Source organism: Ambystoma mexicanum, chromosome 5q (assembly GCF_040938575.1).
Source record: "Ambystoma mexicanum isolate Mex_15411 chromosome 5q, UKY_AmexF1_1, whole genome shotgun sequence".
In the NCBI taxonomy this organism is placed as follows: domain Eukaryota; kingdom Metazoa; phylum Chordata; class Amphibia; order Caudata; family Ambystomatidae; genus Ambystoma; species Ambystoma mexicanum.
Window position 1 is genome coordinate 810,051,121 of NC_090933.1, and position 21,463 is coordinate 810,072,583.

Here is a 21,463-nt window from a genome sequence, read left to right on the forward strand (position 1 = left end):
GGGCTTGTAGTGCATATTCATTTACAGGGTGCTCAGGTGGGGGGGATCCTCATACAGAACTGTGCCTGACGGTAGGGGCTCAGTATTCTGCCAATTGTCTAACCAACATGTCTTCTTCCTAAGTCTATGGTTTGTATCATTTTGCTGTGTTGATTCGTATGCTATTTGAACTGAGTACAGTTAATGCATGTTAATGGAATCAGAGTAATCGCGGTACCACCTAGAACCGTATAGATTTACCATTTTGGAATTGTCGGAGCACAAAGTGTATTATTGTGATTGTGTATATAACCTTGAACCTTATTTATATAAAGAGCTGTGTTTTCACTAATACAGCGTATGGCCATTCCTTTGTGGGTGCTTGGGAACTACACTGTAATTGAGAACCAGCCCGCATCACCTCCTGAGAAGCTAGGCCTTGATTGTTTGATCATAGCTACTTTATAGACAATCTTGGTTGGGGTCTTCTATGTCTCTCCTCTGCCGTATAGAGAGCAGGAGTACAAGCACCCCCCACTCCAGTGCGTTTCCTTACAGTGTGCCTGCAACAATCTCTGCCTTAATGCTAGTGAGACTGAGATCCTTCTCATTGGGACCCTTGCTCCCGCTTTCCCACTAGCACTCTGGCCACCCTCCTTGGGCCCTACTCCTTCGCCTTCCTGTGAGGCAATAAAATATCCTGGGTATCATCTTCGATTCCGCTCTCTCCTTCTCTCCTCACATCGTGGACCATGCCAAGAAGTCCCACTACCAGCTGCACCTCCTCAGGGATATTCTTCCTTTTCTCACTTTCCCCCAGAAGCGCACTGTCTCCATACCCCTGGTTCTCTCTAGGCTGGACTACTGTAACAGCCTCTTTCTCAATCTGCCTTCCTCTACTTTCCACACTCTGCAACTAATCTAGAACAGGACTGCAAGACTTGTCCCTAGCCTTAAGCACAGGGACCGTATCTCTCCAGCCCTAAAATCTGTCCACTTGCTCCCGGTGGCTGCAAGGGTCAAGTTCAGGACCCTCTGCATCACCCACAAGGCCTTCTGGGGCCTGGGCCTGCATTACATCCAACTCTCTCTTCCAGAACACCTTCCTTCTCAAACCTTTCGCTCAGCCACCTCCAACTCTCTGTGGGTCAGACGCTTCTCCAGGCAGAGAGAGGAGGCTAGATCTCTCTCCTCTGCAGGTGCCTCCCTCTGTAATGGCCTCCCTGCCTCTCTCAAACTTCAGCTGGACCACCTAAAGTTCTGGAAGCAGCTGAAGAGCTTCCTTTTTGCCTCCGCTTTCTCTCTCTCCCTCCACTGCTGGCCCACCTGTCTGCTGCACTGACTGCTTGTCTGGCTACCCTCAGAGTCTCACTGGGTACCAGGCTCCTCCACGACCGGTCGCCCCTGCACTGCCACCGGGCCTACTGGGCTGTAACTGTATCCCTTCAGTCCCTGCCTCCTTGCACTTACCCTGAGCTGCGCTGGCCTAGCTGCACTTACTAAGCATTGCTGCCTTGGTTGCATTTCCTTTTCCCACTCCCTGGCACTTCTTTTACTCCCTCCCCCCTGCACTTTGCGTTGCTGCACTTGCACAATCTGAATGACACAAGGCCTAGTAAGATTGTTTGTTTTGTCCTCTCTCCGTCCTCCCTCCCTTGTCTTGTCATGCCTAGAAACAGGCACGTTATAAATTATGTATATCATGTCATATCATATATGATCAACCTCTCTGATAAAAGAGAGACTAATCCTATTTCAGAAGGAATTTGGTATAAATGTGTCTACGATTTATATTTTAATGGTGGTGCTCCCATTGAGGTTATGTCATGTTTCGAAACGACATATGTGCAACACTTCCTAATATTTACAATTGCAGATAGTGAAAGTATTATTTTCAAATTAAAGTCCTCTTGGGCACCCAGCCCCCATGGGAAAGCTAAATATAATTATGTATGAAGACCCTAGGACCTGGGCTATTGCAATTTATAACCATTTTAGGCAAATCGTAGCCACACATTTAATCCCAGAAAGTTGGAGGAAATCCATATTTGTTGCCATTTCATTTTCAAAAAAGGACCTTTCAACTCTCCATCTATCTATTGCTCTTTGGCTATGGTAGATTTTCTATAAAAAATATTCTCTTATTTTATATTGGAGAAAATTAATATATGGATAGAAGTGCAGAGCGTGCTTAAAAATCAACAAATATGCTTCCGAATGGGGGTTAATACTCTTTCTAATCTGTGGAGCCTAATTTATGTAATATGATCTACAAGATATGTTAAAAACCAAAGCTTGTTTGCTCTACAACTGTCAATTACGCATTGAACACTGTTAACCGCCAACGGTTGTGGTCCAAGTTTGAACTTTGGGGTTTGGATGCTTCCATTCTTCATTTTATTAAATTTCTATATTCTGAAACCACCGTCCAAATGAGACTTAATCAAGAAGTCCATCTTAGTTCCACGATTCTTAAAAATCATCGATTAAAACAGGGTTGTACATTGGCCCTGGTTTTCTATAATCTATATGTCACTGATTTGGATGACATGCTACAAAAATGCCAGAATTTCCCTCCTGTTCCTCACCACACCGGCCGGGGCATTGGTATGGAAACCCGGAACGTTAAATATGGCGACCAAGAGCACTCCCGTTGACTTCTTAAGCCTAGGTCCGGCCCCAGGACCACAGCCTCCTCAACTCGAGGGAACTCTTTATTATGACGTGCCCCTCTGCTGGGGGGTGAACAGACAGAGGAGCCGATCAAACTTAAGAGTTGGGAAACACACATCACCAAACCACAATGCTGCAAAGGAAAATAGAACAGGTTGAATACTAGTAGACAGTGATATGCCGCCAAAGTTTTGGTTAAATAAACTTTATATCTTATGGTTAACTTGCTACCATCTAAGGTTGAGGGAGCCTACAAAAAGCAGAATAAGTACGAGTTAGGCTAGAGGTCACTTAGAACTAATATAGAGGAGGAAGGATTTCAAGGTCTTATCCCAACAGAATCCAGATAGTCCCCAAATGTCAATGAAGTCCGAGGAACAACGACAGGAAAAAATAACAAACATGAAGTTAGTTGGGGAAGTAATTCGGGCGGCACGAGGGTCGCGCTAGGGCCGGGTGGGTGCACACAGTAGAGTGTCTTTAATGCACTTAGGATTCCAATGGTCTAATGTCTTGTCGTGATGAAAGAAGGATTAAGGTAGGAGGGAGTTGAAATTAGGCATCAGTTCCTGCCGGTCAAGTGGCACAGCGAGTAGAGCGCTCGCTTTGACATCCGTGCAGAGCCTGCTAACGCAGGTTCAAATCCCGGCAGCGCCAAACTCAGCGTTTCATCCTTCCGAGGTCGATAAATGAGCACCACACACCGTGGGTAATAATAAGCAGCGCTCAGATACCTGAGGGTTCGTAGCGCTATATAAATGCCAAATTATTATTATTATTAGTACTACGTGGTGTAGGAATGGAACATTGGGTATTAAGTCCGTTTCCCCGAGTTATCACAGCAGTGAAATATAAGAATACAAGGCTTACCGATAGCGCACTTGCAGAGCCAATGCTTGGAGCGTTGTAAGAGGAGTGGCAATGTAGGAAGCTGAGTGGCTAATCAACGAAGAGTGCTGGGACGTGAAGTAGAGGAAGAAGGACGCATTGAATGGAGTCAACGCGGAAACCAGGTGTAGTCCGTTTCCGGCAACAGGCTGGCTGTGAGAGTTCCAAATGTAAGTGCGTGAACAATCCAAAAAACAGGCAGTATACAGCAATGGGTGGGCTGTGTGGGTTCCAGGGATCAAACAAAGACAATCTGAGAAAACAGTCCGGGTCAAAATCTGGAGGGTCGCCAATAGACAAAAAAACGCAGAGCAGTCGGAATCCAAATGGAGAAGCCGGGGTCAAAATCACAGGTTCACGATTCATGAAAAAGGTTTGGGAAATAACGCTAAACAGAAGCAGCGTTTTGTACAACAGCATCCATTTTAACGCGCACCATGGAGACGTGGTTACTGAGACGGTCAGCTGACTGAACACGTGACTTCCTGCGCATTACTGAGCGGACCAACAGAGCACGATGCCATTGCCATGGCAATCGCCAACGCCACCAGAGAGGCTGATACCTCCTGAGTGATCTCCCGTGCAGCCTGTTGTCAGGATGCCAAGTGCGCCGCAAGCAGCCACGACCATGGCCAGGCGTAACAATCCTCGAATTGGGCAACAGTCCATTGCTTGTTTGTCATACGCCGATGACACTTTCATTTTTGATGGTACTTCCATCAGAGTGTTGCATAGCGTATATGCCTTGCAAAAATAATTCAATCGAGAACAATTTGGCAATCAATTTAAAAAAGACCAAAATAATGATCATTAAGGTTAATAGAAACAAAACGCCAGCTTTGTCTGGAAAATTGATAATACAGCAGTAGAGATGGTAAATAAATACACTTATTTAGAGGTCCTGATCTATGATTCCCTTAACTCCAGTCTGCTTACTAAGGAAATAATGACTAAGGTATCAAGGAAATTTAACGCAATTAAATCCTTTGTATCTGATAGTTATGATATGATATGATATGTCATTTATAACGCGCCTATACACAAGTGTTTCAAGGCACAACGAGGCGGGGGGGCAAAGGGGAGACAGACAACGATCCTACTAGGCCAGGTGTCATTCAGATTGCGCAAGTGCAAGGGTAGAGGGGAAGGGAAAAGTGCAAGGGGAAAGGGAGAGGGGAAAGTGCAGTACAGGGTTAGTAGAATAACAAGATAAATCATAAGGGCCAGCTGGTGGCAAGTGCAAGGTAAGTGCAGACAAGTGCTGGGAAGGGGGGCTGTAGGGATACAGAGACAGTCCCGCAGTGCAGGGGTTGCCAGGGAGGCAGTGCAGGGGAGAGTGGCTGGGCCAAGGACCGAGATCGGTGAGTGGCCCAGTTGCAGATTCAGTGCAGTTTCAGTACATTTTAGCAGGGGGGAGGGGGAGAGAAAGCTGAGGCAAAGAGGAAGGTTTTGAGGTGCTTCCGGATCCGGAGATGGTTCTCCTCAAGTTTCAGGGAGGCCGGAAGGCTGTTCCAGAGGGAGGCCCCTGCTGCAGAGAGAGATCTACCCCCAACTCGTTGCTTGGAAAAGCGGCTGACCCTGAGGGAGTTGGAGGCGGACGAGCGAAGAGCTCGAGAAGGAAGATATTTAGGAAGAGAGAGTGGAAGGTATTTTGGCCCGAGGCCCCAGAAGGCCTTGTGGACAATGCAGAGGGTTTTGAACTTAATCCTTGCAGCCACTGGGAGCCAGTGTAGCGATTTCAGTCCTGGAGAGATATGGTCCCTGGGCTTGAGGCCAAGGACAAGTCTCGCAGTCCTGTTCTGGATGAGTTGCAAAGGGCGGAGAGTAGAGGCAGGCAGATTTAGATAGAGGCTGTTACAGTAGTCCAGCTTCGAGAGAACCAGGGCTCTAGAGACAGTGAGCTTCTGGGGGAAGGAGAGGCAAGGAAGGATACCTCTAAGGAGGTGTAGCTGGTAGTTTGACTTCTTAGAGACGTCAGATATGTGAGGAGAGAAAGAGAGTGTGGAGTCGAAGATGACCCCGAGGTTTTTTGCCTTGCAGGTAGGAGCAGGAAGAGGGCCAAGAGAGGCCGGCCAGAGAGCTGCAGGGAAGGAGGGAGTGGGTGTGCCGGTGAGTAGAATCTCAGTCTTATTGGCATTAAGGCAGAGGTCATTGGCGGCACACCATTCCTGGATAGCAGAAAGACAGTCAGGGATGAGGGAAGGAGAAGAGGAGGCTGAGGGTAGCCTGAAAATGAGCTGGGTATCATCCGCATTACACTGAAAGTTGGGGCAGAGAGCGGCAATGCGGTGGGCAAGAAGTGCCAGGTACTGGTTGAACAGCCAGGGAGAGAGGTTAGATCCCTGGGGGAAACCACAGGTAGAGAAAAAGATGTCAGAGAGGAAGGACCCCATTTGGACCTGGGAGGGTCGATTGGAGAGGAAAGAGGTCAGCCACGCCAGAACCTGACCAGTGATACCCAGGTTATCACGGAGACAGTTGAGCAGGATGGTATGGTTGACAGTATCAAAGGCAGAGGAGAGATCAAGCAAAATGAAAACACATGGAGTGTTAGAGGCAAGGTTCGAGAGCAGGTCCTCGCGGATGTTCAGGAGAGCAGTTTCCATTCTTCTGGCAGCTCTGAAGCCAGACTGATGGTCATGAAGACTACCAACAGATTCAGCATGGAGATTAAGCTGGGAGATGGCCAGTTTCTCCAGGAGCTTGCCCAGGAAGGGAGTGATAGAGATTGGGCGATAGTTAGCCGGGCAGGAGGGGTCAGAAGATGGTTTCTTAAGAAGGGGGTGCACAAGGGAGTGCTTGAGGGGGGATGGGAAGACTCCAGAGGCGAAGGAGTGATTGCAGAAGTCAGCCAGGGCAGGAGCCAAGGAGACAATGTGGTCCTTGATAGTTTTGGAGGAACAGGGGTGGACCTGTTTTGACGAGACTTTCATAGATCAGACTTGTCTCGAAACCTCGTCAGCAGAAAAAAGGGGAAAGGCAGAGAAGGAGGGATGAGGGGTGGCTGCAGAAGGGCCAGGGGAAGAGCAGGGAATAGAGGGGGGAGGTGATAGGAGGAAAGTGAGGACAGGATGTCCTGAGTTTTTGAAATGAAGTGAGAGGCCAGTGCCATGCAGAGGGCCTGGGAGGGGACAGGAGAGGTAGAGACTGCAGCAGGGTTGGCCAGCTCCTTGCAGATTTTAAACAGTTCGGCCGAATTGTTAGATGCCGCAGAGATGCGGGCTTGGATAACGAACGGAGAGCCGGTATTGCCTTTGGAGCAGGCCGCAGGCCAGTTTGTCAGAGGATGAACATGAAGCATGCCATAGTTGAACTTACTCTATTGAAGGACTCCTTCAAATATATATAGCGAGTTTTACCCCTTGTGCTTTGTATTGATTGGACATTTTTCAGGATAAATACATCTGCTGGATAAAAACTTTGTAGAGTAGGCTGTGGTGTGCTGCCTTAGGCTTCCTTAAATGTACTCCTGTAGAGGCGATTTGCAGTGAATTGGGTTGTACTAATTAGTTTACAAGGCAGAAAATTGCTTGTAGCTCTCTCTACTTGAAAATGATAGAGGAAAGAAAGAATAAAGCCTCTCTTCATTCCAACTTTGCAAATATAATACATTCAGAAGCTTTGATTGGGGCTTTAAAGGAATGGCTTCATTCCTTAAAATGAATGAAGCCAAAGATCTTTCTGCAAAACCATACCTGTGAGAAGCATCACTAACTGGATCAAAGAAAATGGCCATTAAACCGCCCTTACCCTACCTTGCATATACTGTCGATCCTGCAACAGTACATTCTGAATATATACACACCTATTCCACTTGACCGCTCTGTACTTGTTAACCTCATCTTGCTGTATATACCCATATATGCTCCCTTCCTCCATGCGGTATACTTGGTACTCGTATTTTTGTATTTTGTATCTACCTCTGACTTCTCCTCATTGTATACTCTGTACTTGTATGTTGCATTAGTTTTGTATATATCTGTACAGCACTGTAACGAAGCAGAAAATCTTCTTGTAGCTTCCTGCGCCCTGATACCCGCGGGTCATGGCGTAATAAAACAAACAAACAAGCAGGTATATGCAGTAGAGGAAATCTGCATGAACAATTTAAAGCCATCAGTTATACGCCTAAATCCTTCTCTTCTCTGAAGATGCAAGACTGAGCCGTGGTCCCATATATGGAGGCGAGAATTGTCCTGTCCAGCAGTGAATAGAGCTATAAACAAAGAGAACCTCAGTTACTCCTACATTCAGCTTTAAGTGATTTCAGCACGTCCATTGATCAACGGCCACCAGACAAGATTTACAAGTCTGACTATACGCTCCTGTCCTCACTGCCGGTAAGATAGCTCAGCAGGTTCAGCGCTTGATGATGCGGTCTGAGCGTGAACTGCAGATAACAGGTTCGAATCTTGGCAAGGCAAACTCAGCCTTTCATCCTTCCGAGGTCGATAAATGAGTACCAACTGCGATGGGGTGATATTACATGTATATATTTTCTCTGTAAAGCGTTTTGGAGTAAAGCGCTATATAAATACACACATCATTATGTAATCTGAAAATAATCCGTGTAACATCTTTGTGAGTATGGAAATAAAGGCCAAAAGACTGAACACAGTTGCCTGATGGTGCAATGTATAAATTGAGCACAGAGTAAATGCAGCTTACTTTGGCAGCCCATAGGCCAGAAAAGAGGGACAGGAATCATGATGGCCCAGAGACTAGTTTGTTAGATAGGACCTAAGCCAGTTAAAGGCTATACCGTGGAGAGCTAGGAGGTGTAATCTTTCTAGTAGGCAGTGATGATCCATCATGATCATCTTGTATAACACTTGTCTACAGGCGCGTTATAAATTTCATATCATATCATGTTGAAAGCCATGGCAGGGTCGAAAAGGACCACAGCCGTTATTACCACCTCAAGCAGATCCTCAAGTAGGCTGACAAGATGGGTCACCATACCCATCCCTTCGTGGGAGCCAGCTTGTTGTTGGTTTAATAAGGCCATAGTCTTGGGTCAGAGAATCAACTGTTTTTTCTAACAGTTTCCCAAATTACGGAAGCTGTGAATTTGGGGGAAACTTCAACAGGACAGTTGGTTTGAGAGGAGGCTTCTTTAATGTGGTGTTAACCCCCCATTCCAAGGGCTGGAACGGAGGGTTAACGCCATTAGCACCCATCCCAAATGCTGGGACAGGGCTAATTTTAAGTATTATCCTTCCGCGAAACGGGATGCCTATTGGCGTCCCATTCGCAGAAGGAAAATACTATTCCAAGATGGCCACCATGGAAAGGGATGGTGGGGCTCTCAATGGAGCACATCTTCTCTTTCCATGGTGGCCTCTGGGAGCCAAAAGGAAAGAGCTGCTGCATCTACGGCACTCGCCTGAGCTGAAATGAGGTAAGTGGAGGGTGGGGGTGGGAAATGGTGAATTCTTTTTTTTTTAAAACAGGGACGCAGGGTGAGGGGAAGATGGCGGCAGGTGTCCTGGACGGATAGCTCAGTAGCAAAGTCCTCGCCTTGGAAGCAAGACGATACGATGCAACACAGGTTCGATCCCCGGGTCCGCGCTTAGAAACCTCTGGGTATTAAGCCCGTTATAAATAACCTATCACATCATATCATATCATAACCGTCCATCAGGCAGCATGGAATGTCGGCTGCGATCGCCAGTTTCAACCCACGATCCAAGCCCCTTGATTGGCTGGCTCCCCCAATCATGGTGCTAATAGATGGTTGAACAAATCGTTTCTTCAAGATTGAGAGATTCAGTAACTATAACATGTCTGAGATCCATTATTTAAATTTCTTAGCCGAAGGAGGTCATTTATCTATGTGAGAGAGGGTATTCCTAGACATGGGTCCCTTGCTCGCTGCGCCATAGGGAACCAAGCTGCACCTCACTGATGAGGTCCAACAAGGCCGAAACATGTCTGGGGTTGCTTGTGTTTCCGTGCAGATGGGACCTGGCCTAGCAGTTCAGGCTGGGCTGCTACCATTGGTGACAGTACCAGACTGATTTGCATATGGCTGGACCCCTTTTGCAATGACGCAGACGGGCTAAAAAACGGTGGTGTAGAAGGTTGCCAAGAGCAACGACAGTGGTACAGATTCATTCAAAACCTTCCACCCATCACTTTTGTGGTCACATTTATACAATCCAGACACTCTCTGAGCCCTTCTGTGGCTGTACTCTCTCGGTATGGAATATTCTTCCCTTGGGACCAATGAGATTTCCAAGCAGCTTAAATGTGTTTTGTCTCTCTTTTCTACAGTTGTCTGATTTTCGACAGGCGATGTCAGGCACAGGAGAAAAGCTGGCACTTCTGCTGCTGCTGTTCAAAGTGCATGCCATTGTTAATCATGATGCACTTTGATATATGGCAGCCGCTCCGGTGGCATATACCCTGCTTGCATTCTGATGACCTGACTGACAAAAGAAAATCTGGCCAGACAATGTACAATGTGGGTGTTTTCTTGACTTCATTGTTTGCATTGAACATGTGAGTGGCTAAAACTAGGTTGTTAAATAGGTATTCGTTTTTTTGCATTTGGCACAATTATTACTGAAGGGGCACCAAGACCCTTATAATACAGGCCCTCATTCCGTGTATGGAGGTAGTCATGGCGCTATTTGCGCCATGACTACCTCCTATACCGGTACCGACTCCGACTTGATTCAATGTAGATTTCCCAGTGTAGTCCAACCTTTGCGGGACCGGTAAGTCCCCATTGAAAAATCCATTCCCCATTCCCATTTGAGCCCCTATAGGGCTCAATGGGGAAGTAGCTAATAACGGTACCGCAATTTGCGGTACCGTTATTAGCTCTGAAGTCCCTTAACGGGTCCCGTCCATAACACCTGGTCAGACCAGGCGTTAAAGGAGGGACCCGCTAAGGGACCTCGGAATAGGGCGCAAAGGGTTTGCCGGCAATTGTGTCCTTACTGGTGCCGGTAATCCCTTTGCACCCAACTCGGAATGAGGCCCACAGACTGTGTACAGGCACAGTTTTGGCATGGACATGGCTTATTTGCATTGCAATGATTTTCATGCAAATGGGCTTCTCCATCAGATCTGAGTTAATATCTTCTGCAGCTAAATATCACTGAAATGTGGGTCGGCTGTTCTCTTATGTTATAAAAAATGTGCGGCCGCCTGGACAGGTGAAAGCTCCTTTCCTTAGCTGGCTTATTCAGGAATTGTCTAGAAATTGCCCTGCCTCAGAGACAGTTATATTCTGCATAGATTTCAAGGGTAGCGCTTATTTTGATCCGTCTGTTATGGAATAACAAAGAATATATAATGTGAACATCTCAGCCAGAATGCAGCCAATCGTGACAATAATCTTAATAAGGGCCCAGCACAGTCAGTACTCAACGCCACAACTCACCAAACAAAGGATGTAGGTGGAAACAAGTAAGGCCGGGCAACCTTCTATGTTGGCTAATCACATGGGGTCATCTGATTATCTCAGCCCAGGTTCAGCAGTCTTGCAATGTTTCCCAGGATTCACCAGAAATCCCAAAGCACGCGAGTGTTGATGAGCAGTCTCGAACTCAGCTGGATAATCAGAATCACTAGATTCAACTGGCCAATCCCAGCTCCAGAATCTCTGTCCCTCAGGCTCGCTTTCTGGTTCTTTGTGAGTTGTGCTGGGCTGTTAGAGGGGCTGGGGGAAGGCTGATTCACACGAGGGTAGAGCAGTAGAGTATGAGTGCTGTAACCACTGGGAATATTTCATACATGCGTTTTTCACTTTTCATTCTCAATTTTAGTTTATTTTGTATTGTACTGGTTTTGTAAAGTTCCTTGAAGCCTGACTGCCCCTTTGACAAACCTTTTATGATTTTTTTTAATCACTTTCTCGTTCCTTTCATTTGTCCAATGAAAGAAAGGAAATTCTTCATGAAAAAAACATCCAGAAAGCCCTTTTCAGCAAACCTTTGTGACACCTTTTGTGACATCCTTTGTTTTTTGTTTTTTTAAACTCTCTGACCTAAACCTTCCTTATGCCCCTGAAAAAAAGTAAAAAACCGAAATGGGGGTGGACCCCTTTCCTTTATTACCCCCCACAATTGTTCCCGTGCAAGAAATGCAGATCTTTGGGATCGTATCCTCGTGTGGTCACAAGCCCTTGCCCAGGGGCATAGATGTGGGTGCCTTGGTGGGTAACAAAGAGAGATAGCTGCCAGTTTTTGGACAGGACTAGTGCGAGGAGGCGGGAATGGTGTAGGCACAGAACGCAGTCACTGGGAGGTCCCTCAAGTTATCTGGGAAGTGGTCGGAAGAGAGTCTGCGGAAGCAGGTCAGGAAAAGTAGGAGAGGGAGGAGCAGGAGGCGGAAAATAAGTAGACCGAGATGGAGGGTTGAGAGGAAGGGAAACATGATGGCGGGCAGAGATGGAGATACTGCAAAAGGGGGACCTTGAGGAGGCCAATGCAGGGTATGAGGAAGAGGAATAAGGGGAGGTGGAGGAAGGCAGCATGGAACAAGAGAAGTGGAACACCAGGAGGAGGTGAAAATAGGGGAGGCAGATTTAGGGCAGCAGGAGGAACAAGAGGAGGCAGATGAGGGTGCAGGAGAGGAAGGCACGAAGAGGATGGCAGACAAGGATAGCTGTCAGGATCACGAGGGGGAGACATGTGACATGCGTAGGAGGAGCTGATGCTGGTGGGTACTGTCCTGGGGAAGGGGCAAGGCAGGCCAGAGCTTAGGGTGAGCATACGGGTACTGCTCCAACTCTTTCTACAACGGGTTCCTCTCGTGCGTCTTAGTACTTTAGCCTGATGTATAAACATGGTCAGGGGAGTGCAGAATAGTGTGCAAGTTCTACTAGACGAGAGTGAGTGTGGCACGGCAAGAAGGGTGAGTGCTATGCATTCGGCTCAACTGCAATATTTTAACTACATTTGCAGGTGAGATTAAGAGATGTTTAAGATCCACAGGGCATCCACTGACTAGGCCACCAAGGTACCCATCCGGCAGGGGTCAAGAAGAAGTATTTGCAGGCATGTTTGTATTTGCAGGTCGCTCCTCACCATGCCGGCATTGGAAAAAGGCTCAGCCATAGGCAGTTCCACTTGCTGCAGATATCCATCTGGTGTTGGCTTTCCAATCTTTATGGTGGAAACACTGTGCATACATACTGGAGCAGCTGGCATATTCGCCTGTTCTGGCATGCAGGCATACACTGCATACATTGTGGGGTGGCAGCAGCTGGGGGGATCTTCTGTAAAGTTTAGTCCAAGATTCTCTTGAAGCTCACCTGTGTGCATACAATCCCAATATCCCCCAAAGAAGTGAGCAAAGCGGAAGAAAGACAGGCAGTGGCTTTATGAGAAAATGAGTAGGAAACCGCTGACCTGTCTTAAGGAGACCCTGTACATTTGACACAGTAGACCATAAGCTGCTCTTAGAACGATTGTCTAAGCAAGGAATTTGTGGACTGTGTTAAAATGCCTCAACCTGTTCCTGATAGGATAAATCCACACTGTTGCCATGGGACCACATGTACCTCACAAAATCCATTCGACGTGTGGTGACGCAGCTTAGACTGATCCTTTTAACTAATGCTCTAGAATATATTTATTGACTGGGCCAGATTAAATTGATAGACAGGTTGCTTTCTACAAAGAATGAAATGATATGATCCACAAAACCCTTAAACAGGAACAAGTATACTATGTTACCTAAAAAACATATGTGCATTCAAATTCAGGTTCTCAATCCTTCTGTTTGACTTGCAGTGTTGAAGGGTGGACCACTCGCAGGAGTCTACAGGCTGCGGCTGTGCCAGTTTCACTGGGGATCCTGTGATGAACAAGGATCGGAACATGTTGTGGATGGAATGAGGTACTCAGGGGAGGTAGGTATTACTTTTGGAGGCATTGTTCCATGTTTACTTTAACACTTTTGGGGGCATCATCATTGAATACAGAGGCTAAGATCACAGGATGGGTGGGTGGGTGTCCCAGATAATCAGCAGTCCTTTCATCAGAGACTTCATCAGCGGTATTGACCAGACTTAAAAAATCCATATCAACTGCTGTGATTTTAACCTACCTCTTATACCATGGTGACGTTGTGGAATTCAATGCATATATGTCCCTGAACAAAGAGGCCAGTGGACCTCATTATAAGTTGGGCGTTGTGGTAAAATGCTGCAGTATTTCTGTATACTGCTGCATTACCACACCGCCCAACTATGAGTATGCCCGTAAATTGGAGGATTCACCTCCAGCTATGAGGTGGGGATAAACCACCCACCTTTCCATAAAATGTGGTGGAATTACCGCCGACGGAATTGCTGCTGCAGTAATTCCATCAAAACCCCCCCTCCAATTAAATAGGGACTAACATCAACACCATCACTTGTAATCTGGCAGTAAAACCGTCGGACCAAGTGGCAGGAATGGTATTTAGGTTCAGTGGTATCTTAGCGATACCACCAAACTCGTAATGAGTCCCAGTGTGCCCAACTTAACATGGTGATACTGACAAATGAACTAGTTTGCAGCTTGATGGGCCACATTGAAGTAGACGAGTAAACTACTTATCTGTGATCATGAATGAATGTTCCTTTGCCTATGGAAATTGAGCTAAAAGAATAGATGCACTAAAGGGCTCATTACGAGTATGGCAGTGTGGGAAAAAAGTGGCAGTAACAGAATTACCACCTCTTTTCCTGCTACGCCATACTACAAGTTTGGCCCTGGAGTGGGGGATTTACCTCCGACATTATGCTAGAATTAAATGCTCCCACTTTCCGCTGAAAATCGGTAGAATTACCTCCACGGTAATTCCGACAAAATCCCCCATGCAATCCTTTGGGCTCCAAATGAAAGAGGACTAACACCCCCACCACCACTTGTAATCCAGTGGTAAATCTGCTAGACCAAGTGGCAGTAACAGTAATTCCATTGGGCGGTATTCTGGCAGATTTACTGCCGGAATGCCGCCCAACTCGTACCCTTATCTAATTTCAGTTTTTAGCAATACTTGGTGGAAACCCTAAATTATTGTTGCAACCATTTTTAGTGTTTAGGAATATGTATATGTTGTGTTTTCACTATATGGCTGGTAGAAGCTGCCAAATCATACTACAGGTGATGAACCCATGTATATTTGAGTCCTGAACTTTATGGAGGCTGCAGGCTCTAGAAAGATTGTCTGGCACCATATGTAGATCCATCTAAGAACATTATGCGCGATGAGGTGCCATAGGGTATCAGAGTACGTGCCAGTAGTTTCTCTAAAATTGAGCTGTATTGAAGCAGGCCTGTGTATCACAAGCCCAGAAAACTGCCATAAAACTCCGAAGTGTTGGGGAATGATACCCACGCTTAGTCAATCTTCCGAATCCATACCTGTGCAATTAACCCAATTCTATTTAAGGAGCAGAACGTTTAATTCCCTACGTGGAATGCTTGGTGCGGTCATTAGGTGTGTGCTTATGCTTGAGGCTTGGTGGCCGAGGTTCTTCTCTACGGGCGATGCAAGAATCTATGCTGTTCAGTCAAAGTGAAATATAAGCACACAGTCACCTCCCTTACAACGGGACTAGGTTCTATGCTTGTAGCACTGACCCTGGCTCTACCACAATGCTCTTGACTTTGAAACAATGAATCAAATATCTCCAAAGGTCGTGACTTATCCTACAGGACAGAGTCCACTGAATATTATTTTGGATTCAAAAATAAATAAAAAAAATGGAAAAAAGAACCTGCTCTTTAATGTAAAATTGATTTCACATTTGTATATAATCTTTTCCATGCTCAATAACACATTCTCATTTCTTATTGTAATTTATATTTTTGACCACGATAAAATATAATTATAATTGCTCTTTTATAACGCTCTTAATACCAGAGATTGGTTTCTAAGTTCAGTATCGGGATTCGATCCTGTGTTGCACTGTGTTGTCTTGCTTCCAAGACTGACATGGTGCCCCTGAGATATGCCTCCTTGTTGTTTATTAGATCATTTATTGCGTTTTGTCCACGTGAACGAGGCACAAAGTTACATGTAGGTTAATTTCATGGATGGCGAAACATACCCATGTTCCCTCCATCCAACCCATGAATCAGCGCAGTTCCAGGTTCGGACCTTGCCAACCCCTTAACCTAAATACTCCTTTTTCCTCACTACAACTCATTTCAAAGCAGGAGACACAGTACTAGAACATAACTTGCAAAGTTCCAGAATGTAACCCAAACAGTCCCTGAACATCACTCACAAAGGCCCAGATCATAATCCACACTGTCCGAGAACATAATTTACACAGTCCCAGAACATAACCCCACAGAGCCAGAACATAACCCAGAGAGACCCACAACATGACTCACATAGTCCCAGAACATATCCCACTGATAACCAGAACATAACACATACATTCCCAGAACATAACTCAGAAAGTCCCAGAATATGACCCTCACAGTACCAGAACATAACTTTCCAAGTCCCAGAATATAACCCATGCAGTCCCCGAACATAACTTGCAAAGTCCCATAACATAACCCAAACAGACCCAGAACATAATTTCCACAGTCAGAGAACATAACCCCAAAGACCCAGAACATAACCCACAGAGACCCAGAACATAACTCACATTGTCCCAGAACATAACTGGCAAAGTCCCAGAACATAATCCACAATGTCCCAGAAAATAACCCACTGAGTCCCAGAACATAACTCACATAGTCCCAGAACCTAACTTACACAGTCCCAGAACATAACCCCACAGACCCAGAACATAACCCATAACCCTCAGAGACCCAGAAAATAACTCACATAGTCCCTGAAAATAGCTGACAATGTCCCAGAACATAACCCACATATATCCAGAACATAATTTACACATTCCCAGAACATAACTTGCAAAGTCACAGAATATAACAATAACAGTGCCAGAACACAACTCACAAAATCCCAGAACATTACCCACCCAGTCCCAGAATATAACTCACACGTTCCCAGAACCTAACCCACAGAGAACTATAACATAACTCACACAGTCCCAGAACATAACTGGCAAAGTCCCAGAACATAACCCACAGAGATCCAGATCATAACTCATACATTCCCAGACCATAACTCTCAAAGTCCCAGAAGATGTCCAAGAACATAACTCGCAAAGTCCTAGAATGTAACCCACAGACTCCCAGAACAGTACTCTTGCTTCATCTAGAGATGCCCCATAAGAATGTAAAGGTCTACTCCTCAGTCTCAGGTTTCTCCCAGACTGGATGACATACAAACCGGCACCAGGACCATCTCCAAAAACATGTGCCATTTGCATGGTGTTAGAAGACTAAGGATTGTAAGTTGCAAGCAATAATAACAGATTTCAAACAGCGAAGCACACAAAAAATCCTCAAAAATTCCTTGTAGAGTGATTTACAATTCCTTGCTTCCTTGCCACTCTGTCCATTGTCACCATCCTTCGCATGTTAGTCAGTCCTTTACCTATATCGCCCTGTCATTCCTCTGGTGCCCCAGGAATCTTTTTTTCCCCTCTGCCAGGCCCTTTTCAAACAAAACATGCACACTAAACCTAAGCTGTTCATTTTTCTGCAATACAACTGGCCACAGGTATAGCAAGTGAGAAAAATCCTTGTCTTGCTTTGATGCAGGAGACTGCCGATATGCTGGCTCCCTTCAGACTTTCTGCCATACGGTCTAATCCCTCTGCTCCGTGGTTCTTAGCAGCACTTAGACTGCTGAAACAACAATGTCGCCAAATTGAACAGAGATGGCATAGGCACTTCGAATTCTCTAGCCTATGTGCAAGCATGCACTATTTATCAGAATGCCATAAAAAAAGCAAAAACGAGTCACTCTGCTGAGCACATCCTCACTGCCTCCTGCTCCACCAAAGAACTATTCCGAGTCACCAAGGAGTTGACCACTCCAGTACGACCCCCTCTTAAGTCTTTGCAAACACAAGTACACTGCAACCTTTTTTAGAGAAAAAATCTGTAAAATTCGGGACTTGATAGGTTTAGCTAGGTCCGTTTCTATGCTCTCCTCTGTTGCACTTCCCAATCCTAATGAAACACACCCTAGTGCCTTTCCATTTAGTACTGTGCAATACTCTATGGTCGTATCTGCACTGTCAAAGCTAAAATCTGCCTCTCCCACCGACCATATCCCTCTTCACATTCTTCAAACAGTTTCTAACAAATTGATTTCCCTGTTACTGCAGTGCTTCAACACTCTTTTTCAACCGGGGACATCCCAGAGCCCCTCAAACAGGCTGTTTTCTCTCCTCTGCTGAAAAAGGCACACCTTGTCCCAGCAATTGCTGAGAATTGCTGCCCTATTTCACTGCTTCCTGTTTTCATGAAACTGATGGAGTCAATGTTTACTCCCCAATGTTCAATCTTTCTGGAATCCAGCCACCTTCTCCATCCCTTTCAGGCTTGCTTCCGCCCCAGTATGGGCACGAGTCAGTGATGGTGGCGCTCATGGATGACATTGCATTGCTTCAGGAAAGTGGAGAGGTGGGAGCCTTGATTCGCCTTGATCTCTCTGCGGCCTTTGACACTGTTGACCATCAGAACCTGCTCCAGTGCCTTCAAGGTGCAGGAATTTCAGGCATCCCGTTGAGGTGGTTTTCCTACTTCCTGTCTAACCGGGTTCAGACGGTTTCTCCCCCCCTTCCACTTCTGTTCCTATAGCCCATAACTGCGAGGACCCCCAGGGGTCCGCTCTGTATCCCCGCTTGTTTACATGCTGGCCCTGGTCAACCTGATTGCTAGCCATGGAGTCCATTCTTTCTCTTATGCTGATGACACGCAAATCCTTTTTCGCCTTAACGTGCCATCTACTGACCCCCTGACCCCCCAAAACTGAAAGACTGTTTATCTGCAGTTGGGGAATGAATGGCCAATAATTGGCTCAAACTCAGTAGGGACAAGACAGGGGTTTACTGGTTGGTTCTAACAATATAGGACAGCCTTGGAATTCTGAATACTGGCATACCTCCCTCAGCCCATATCATGTACCCACTCCAGTAGTGAAAAGTCTAGGGGTTAAATTAATGACCACAGGCTCTAGAGAAGCCCACATCTCTGCAGTCTGCCAACTTGGCTTCACTAAACTGAAAGTATTGATAAAAACCCTACCATTCCTACCACTTGAGTCTAGGCGGAACATTGTGACTGCATCCATCATGGGATACCTTGACTACTGTAACGGAATCTACCTTGGCCAATCTGAGACTCTATTACAACGCTTACAGACCCTACAGAATTCTGCTGCCCACCTTTCCTTGGGAGCTTCCAGATTAACACACTCCCAGGACCTTCTCAGCCAACTGCACTGGCTCCCTGTTAGTAGCGGAGTCAAATTTAAAATCCTCTGTCTTGTTCATCGTGCTGCTCATCTAGGCTTGTGCCCTTCAAACCCAGAACGCTTCTTCACTCAAATAATCTATCTTTGCTATGCACCCCCAGATTCCACTGGGCCAGAGCCGGAGGAAGATCTTTTCTAGAACTGGCCCCCACACTCTGGAATGCTTTGCTGCCTGAGCTCCGCTACAATATCTTCTTTTTCTAAAGACTCTGAATACTCTCCTGTTCTAACCCTGTTGGTCTGAAGTGGTTCTCCTTCTCACTCCTTCTAGTGCCTTAATGCCTTTCGGTCTTTGTCTGTACTCTACAAATACTGAAACAATACAGTACAGACTCTGACAATATATATTTGATGCTCATTATGAGCTCACAAGATTGTTGAGAATTATTGAAAATGTGGGAATTCTTTGAATGCATGTACTATTCTTAGGGTCTAGGACCAATTAAAAGTTTACCACTGCTAGGTTGTTAAAAACATTGGTGGTTAAAATTGAATTATTGCATGCAGTCCACCCTAAAACATAACATGCAGTCAAATTCCCACTCCATGCAGTCTTTATTTTGTACCTCTTGTTAGGATTAGGATTATTTAAATTTTTTAGAATAAATGTGGGAACGGACAAAAGCAGTGCAGCCTTTTGCATGCAGAGTCCACACAGCTGTTGAAACAATAATATAAATAGTGGGTGGGGCTGACAGTGTTCAAGGCCTAGTACTACTGCCCTCATCTACCCACTCATTTGGATTTATTCAGTCTCACATATTCAACTACTGAATTCTTTCTAACAACTTTACTGATTGCTACATTCTCCATTTTTGTCACATGTTTGTCCCTTGTAATTAGACACGTGGGTTTGAGAGGTTATCCACTTAGGTATCATGGATAAGGTGTGATGTTTCACGCATCCTTTCCAGTTAGTTCAGAGCTTAATGCCTGGAACATGTCCAGGGGTAGTGGAAGAAGCATCACCCACCCGATGGGATCATCACAGGAAGGGATGCCATATGACCGTTGACCCTAATGACATCACATGAAATAACATCACATGACATTTAACCCTGATGTTATCAGCTGAAGTGACTAACGGGTGTAGAAAAGATGCACACAAGCTTACACTTCCTAACATACCAAATCAGCACTAAAGCAGACATAAGACTTTTTTTTAGATATGACCCACATTGTAACTAGGGTGCTGCCTTGATCTGTTATGGAGTGATCCATGTTATGACAGGGATGGACCCAGTAGAACCAACATAGGCTTGGGCCCTGCAATACATATGCCACTAAAACTTCAAATGGCCATTTACTGCCACCCTATAACAAGTATAGCTGGAAATGTCAGGTATAGTAATCATAAGCCCAGAAAACCAACATTCCAAGGCACTGCCATCAAACTGTACGTGAAATGTAGCCACTTTTTGAGGATACTGCTGTCTCATGTTGGTTATAGCCTTACAGCCTAAGTATGGTTACATTATGTAATTTGCATCTTTACATATCCAGTTGCCAGGTAGGGTGCACTAATGCTACCCAATGTTAGTTACTGCCTCATCCATCTGGTAGGCGATAAAGTTAGAGGAATAGCCAACTGACACAAAACCCTGCACACTGTATTAAGGAGCAAAAAATCCTTTTTTTTAACCACAATGTTTTGTTCATCATTGTCAGGTTTGTAGAGGCAAAAGACATCAATCACATTTTTATCAAAAAATTGGTGTAATTGGAATCGTTTGTTTAAAATATTGGTAGGCAAGTCAAGCTGTAGAAATTATAACTATTTGGAATCAGGAGTCAGACTTGAAGCGCTATATATGAAAATATGACATAATAACAACTCTTTATACTGGATACTGGAAAACTAGGACATAGTAACATCAAAACGTTGAGTATTTTTGCACAAAGTGATAGGCCTCAGAAACATAAAACAATCAAATTGATTCTTAATAAAAAGGTCTGGCTAAATAGACAAAGACTAATCTCCAGCTGCACCTTTGAGAATATAGCATCAGAGAAAGCCAAACTTCACACTGTGATTTCCAAAAATAATGAGAGTTTAAGAACCTGTGTTATTTTTGTTTTTACACTGCCTGTGCAATCCATCATCAGGGGTTGCAAAAGCAGTGGCAGAGGTCGCAGAGGAGCCACCAGGGTCAGCAACTGCGACCCTTGATCACCATCCAAAGTCAGGAATTGCTCATTTGTGGGAATCTCATTTATGGCAGATATGCAAAGTTTGCATAGCTATTTGGTGCGAGCCGCTCTTGCTGCAAAATCAGTGTAAGAGGTTGGTTGATAAAGGGTGAAACCCACGCTTTGTCTTTTCATAAAAATTCCCAAAATTGAATTGTCACCAGCCTCAATAGTACGGCGCTATCAACCTTTGCCACTAATACATAATACACAGGAAAGCAGATACAGAGAACGAATGTTGCGCCAATTCATCTAGTCATTAATAACCCATCTTCTTTTTCTTCTTAAGCAAAGAACCTGTAAGCATACTCAAACATGCTAATTGTTTTGCCTACCATTGTCAAAGACCTCAAATAGTTATAATGTGTACAAACGA

General features: G+C 45.3%; 1 protein-coding gene across 1 annotated transcript in view; it reads left to right on the plus strand.

The window, feature by feature from the left end:
- CA3 (carbonic anhydrase 3) overlaps positions 1-21,463 on the plus strand; it is a 146,147-nt gene that overhangs the window by 76,576 nt on the left and 48,108 nt on the right. Inside the window, exon 3 of the mRNA XM_069621293.1 lies at positions 13,290-13,408. Coding sequence (XP_069477394.1) covers positions 13,290-13,408 — 119 coding nt within the window. The remainder of the gene's footprint in view (positions 1-13,289; positions 13,409-21,463) is intronic.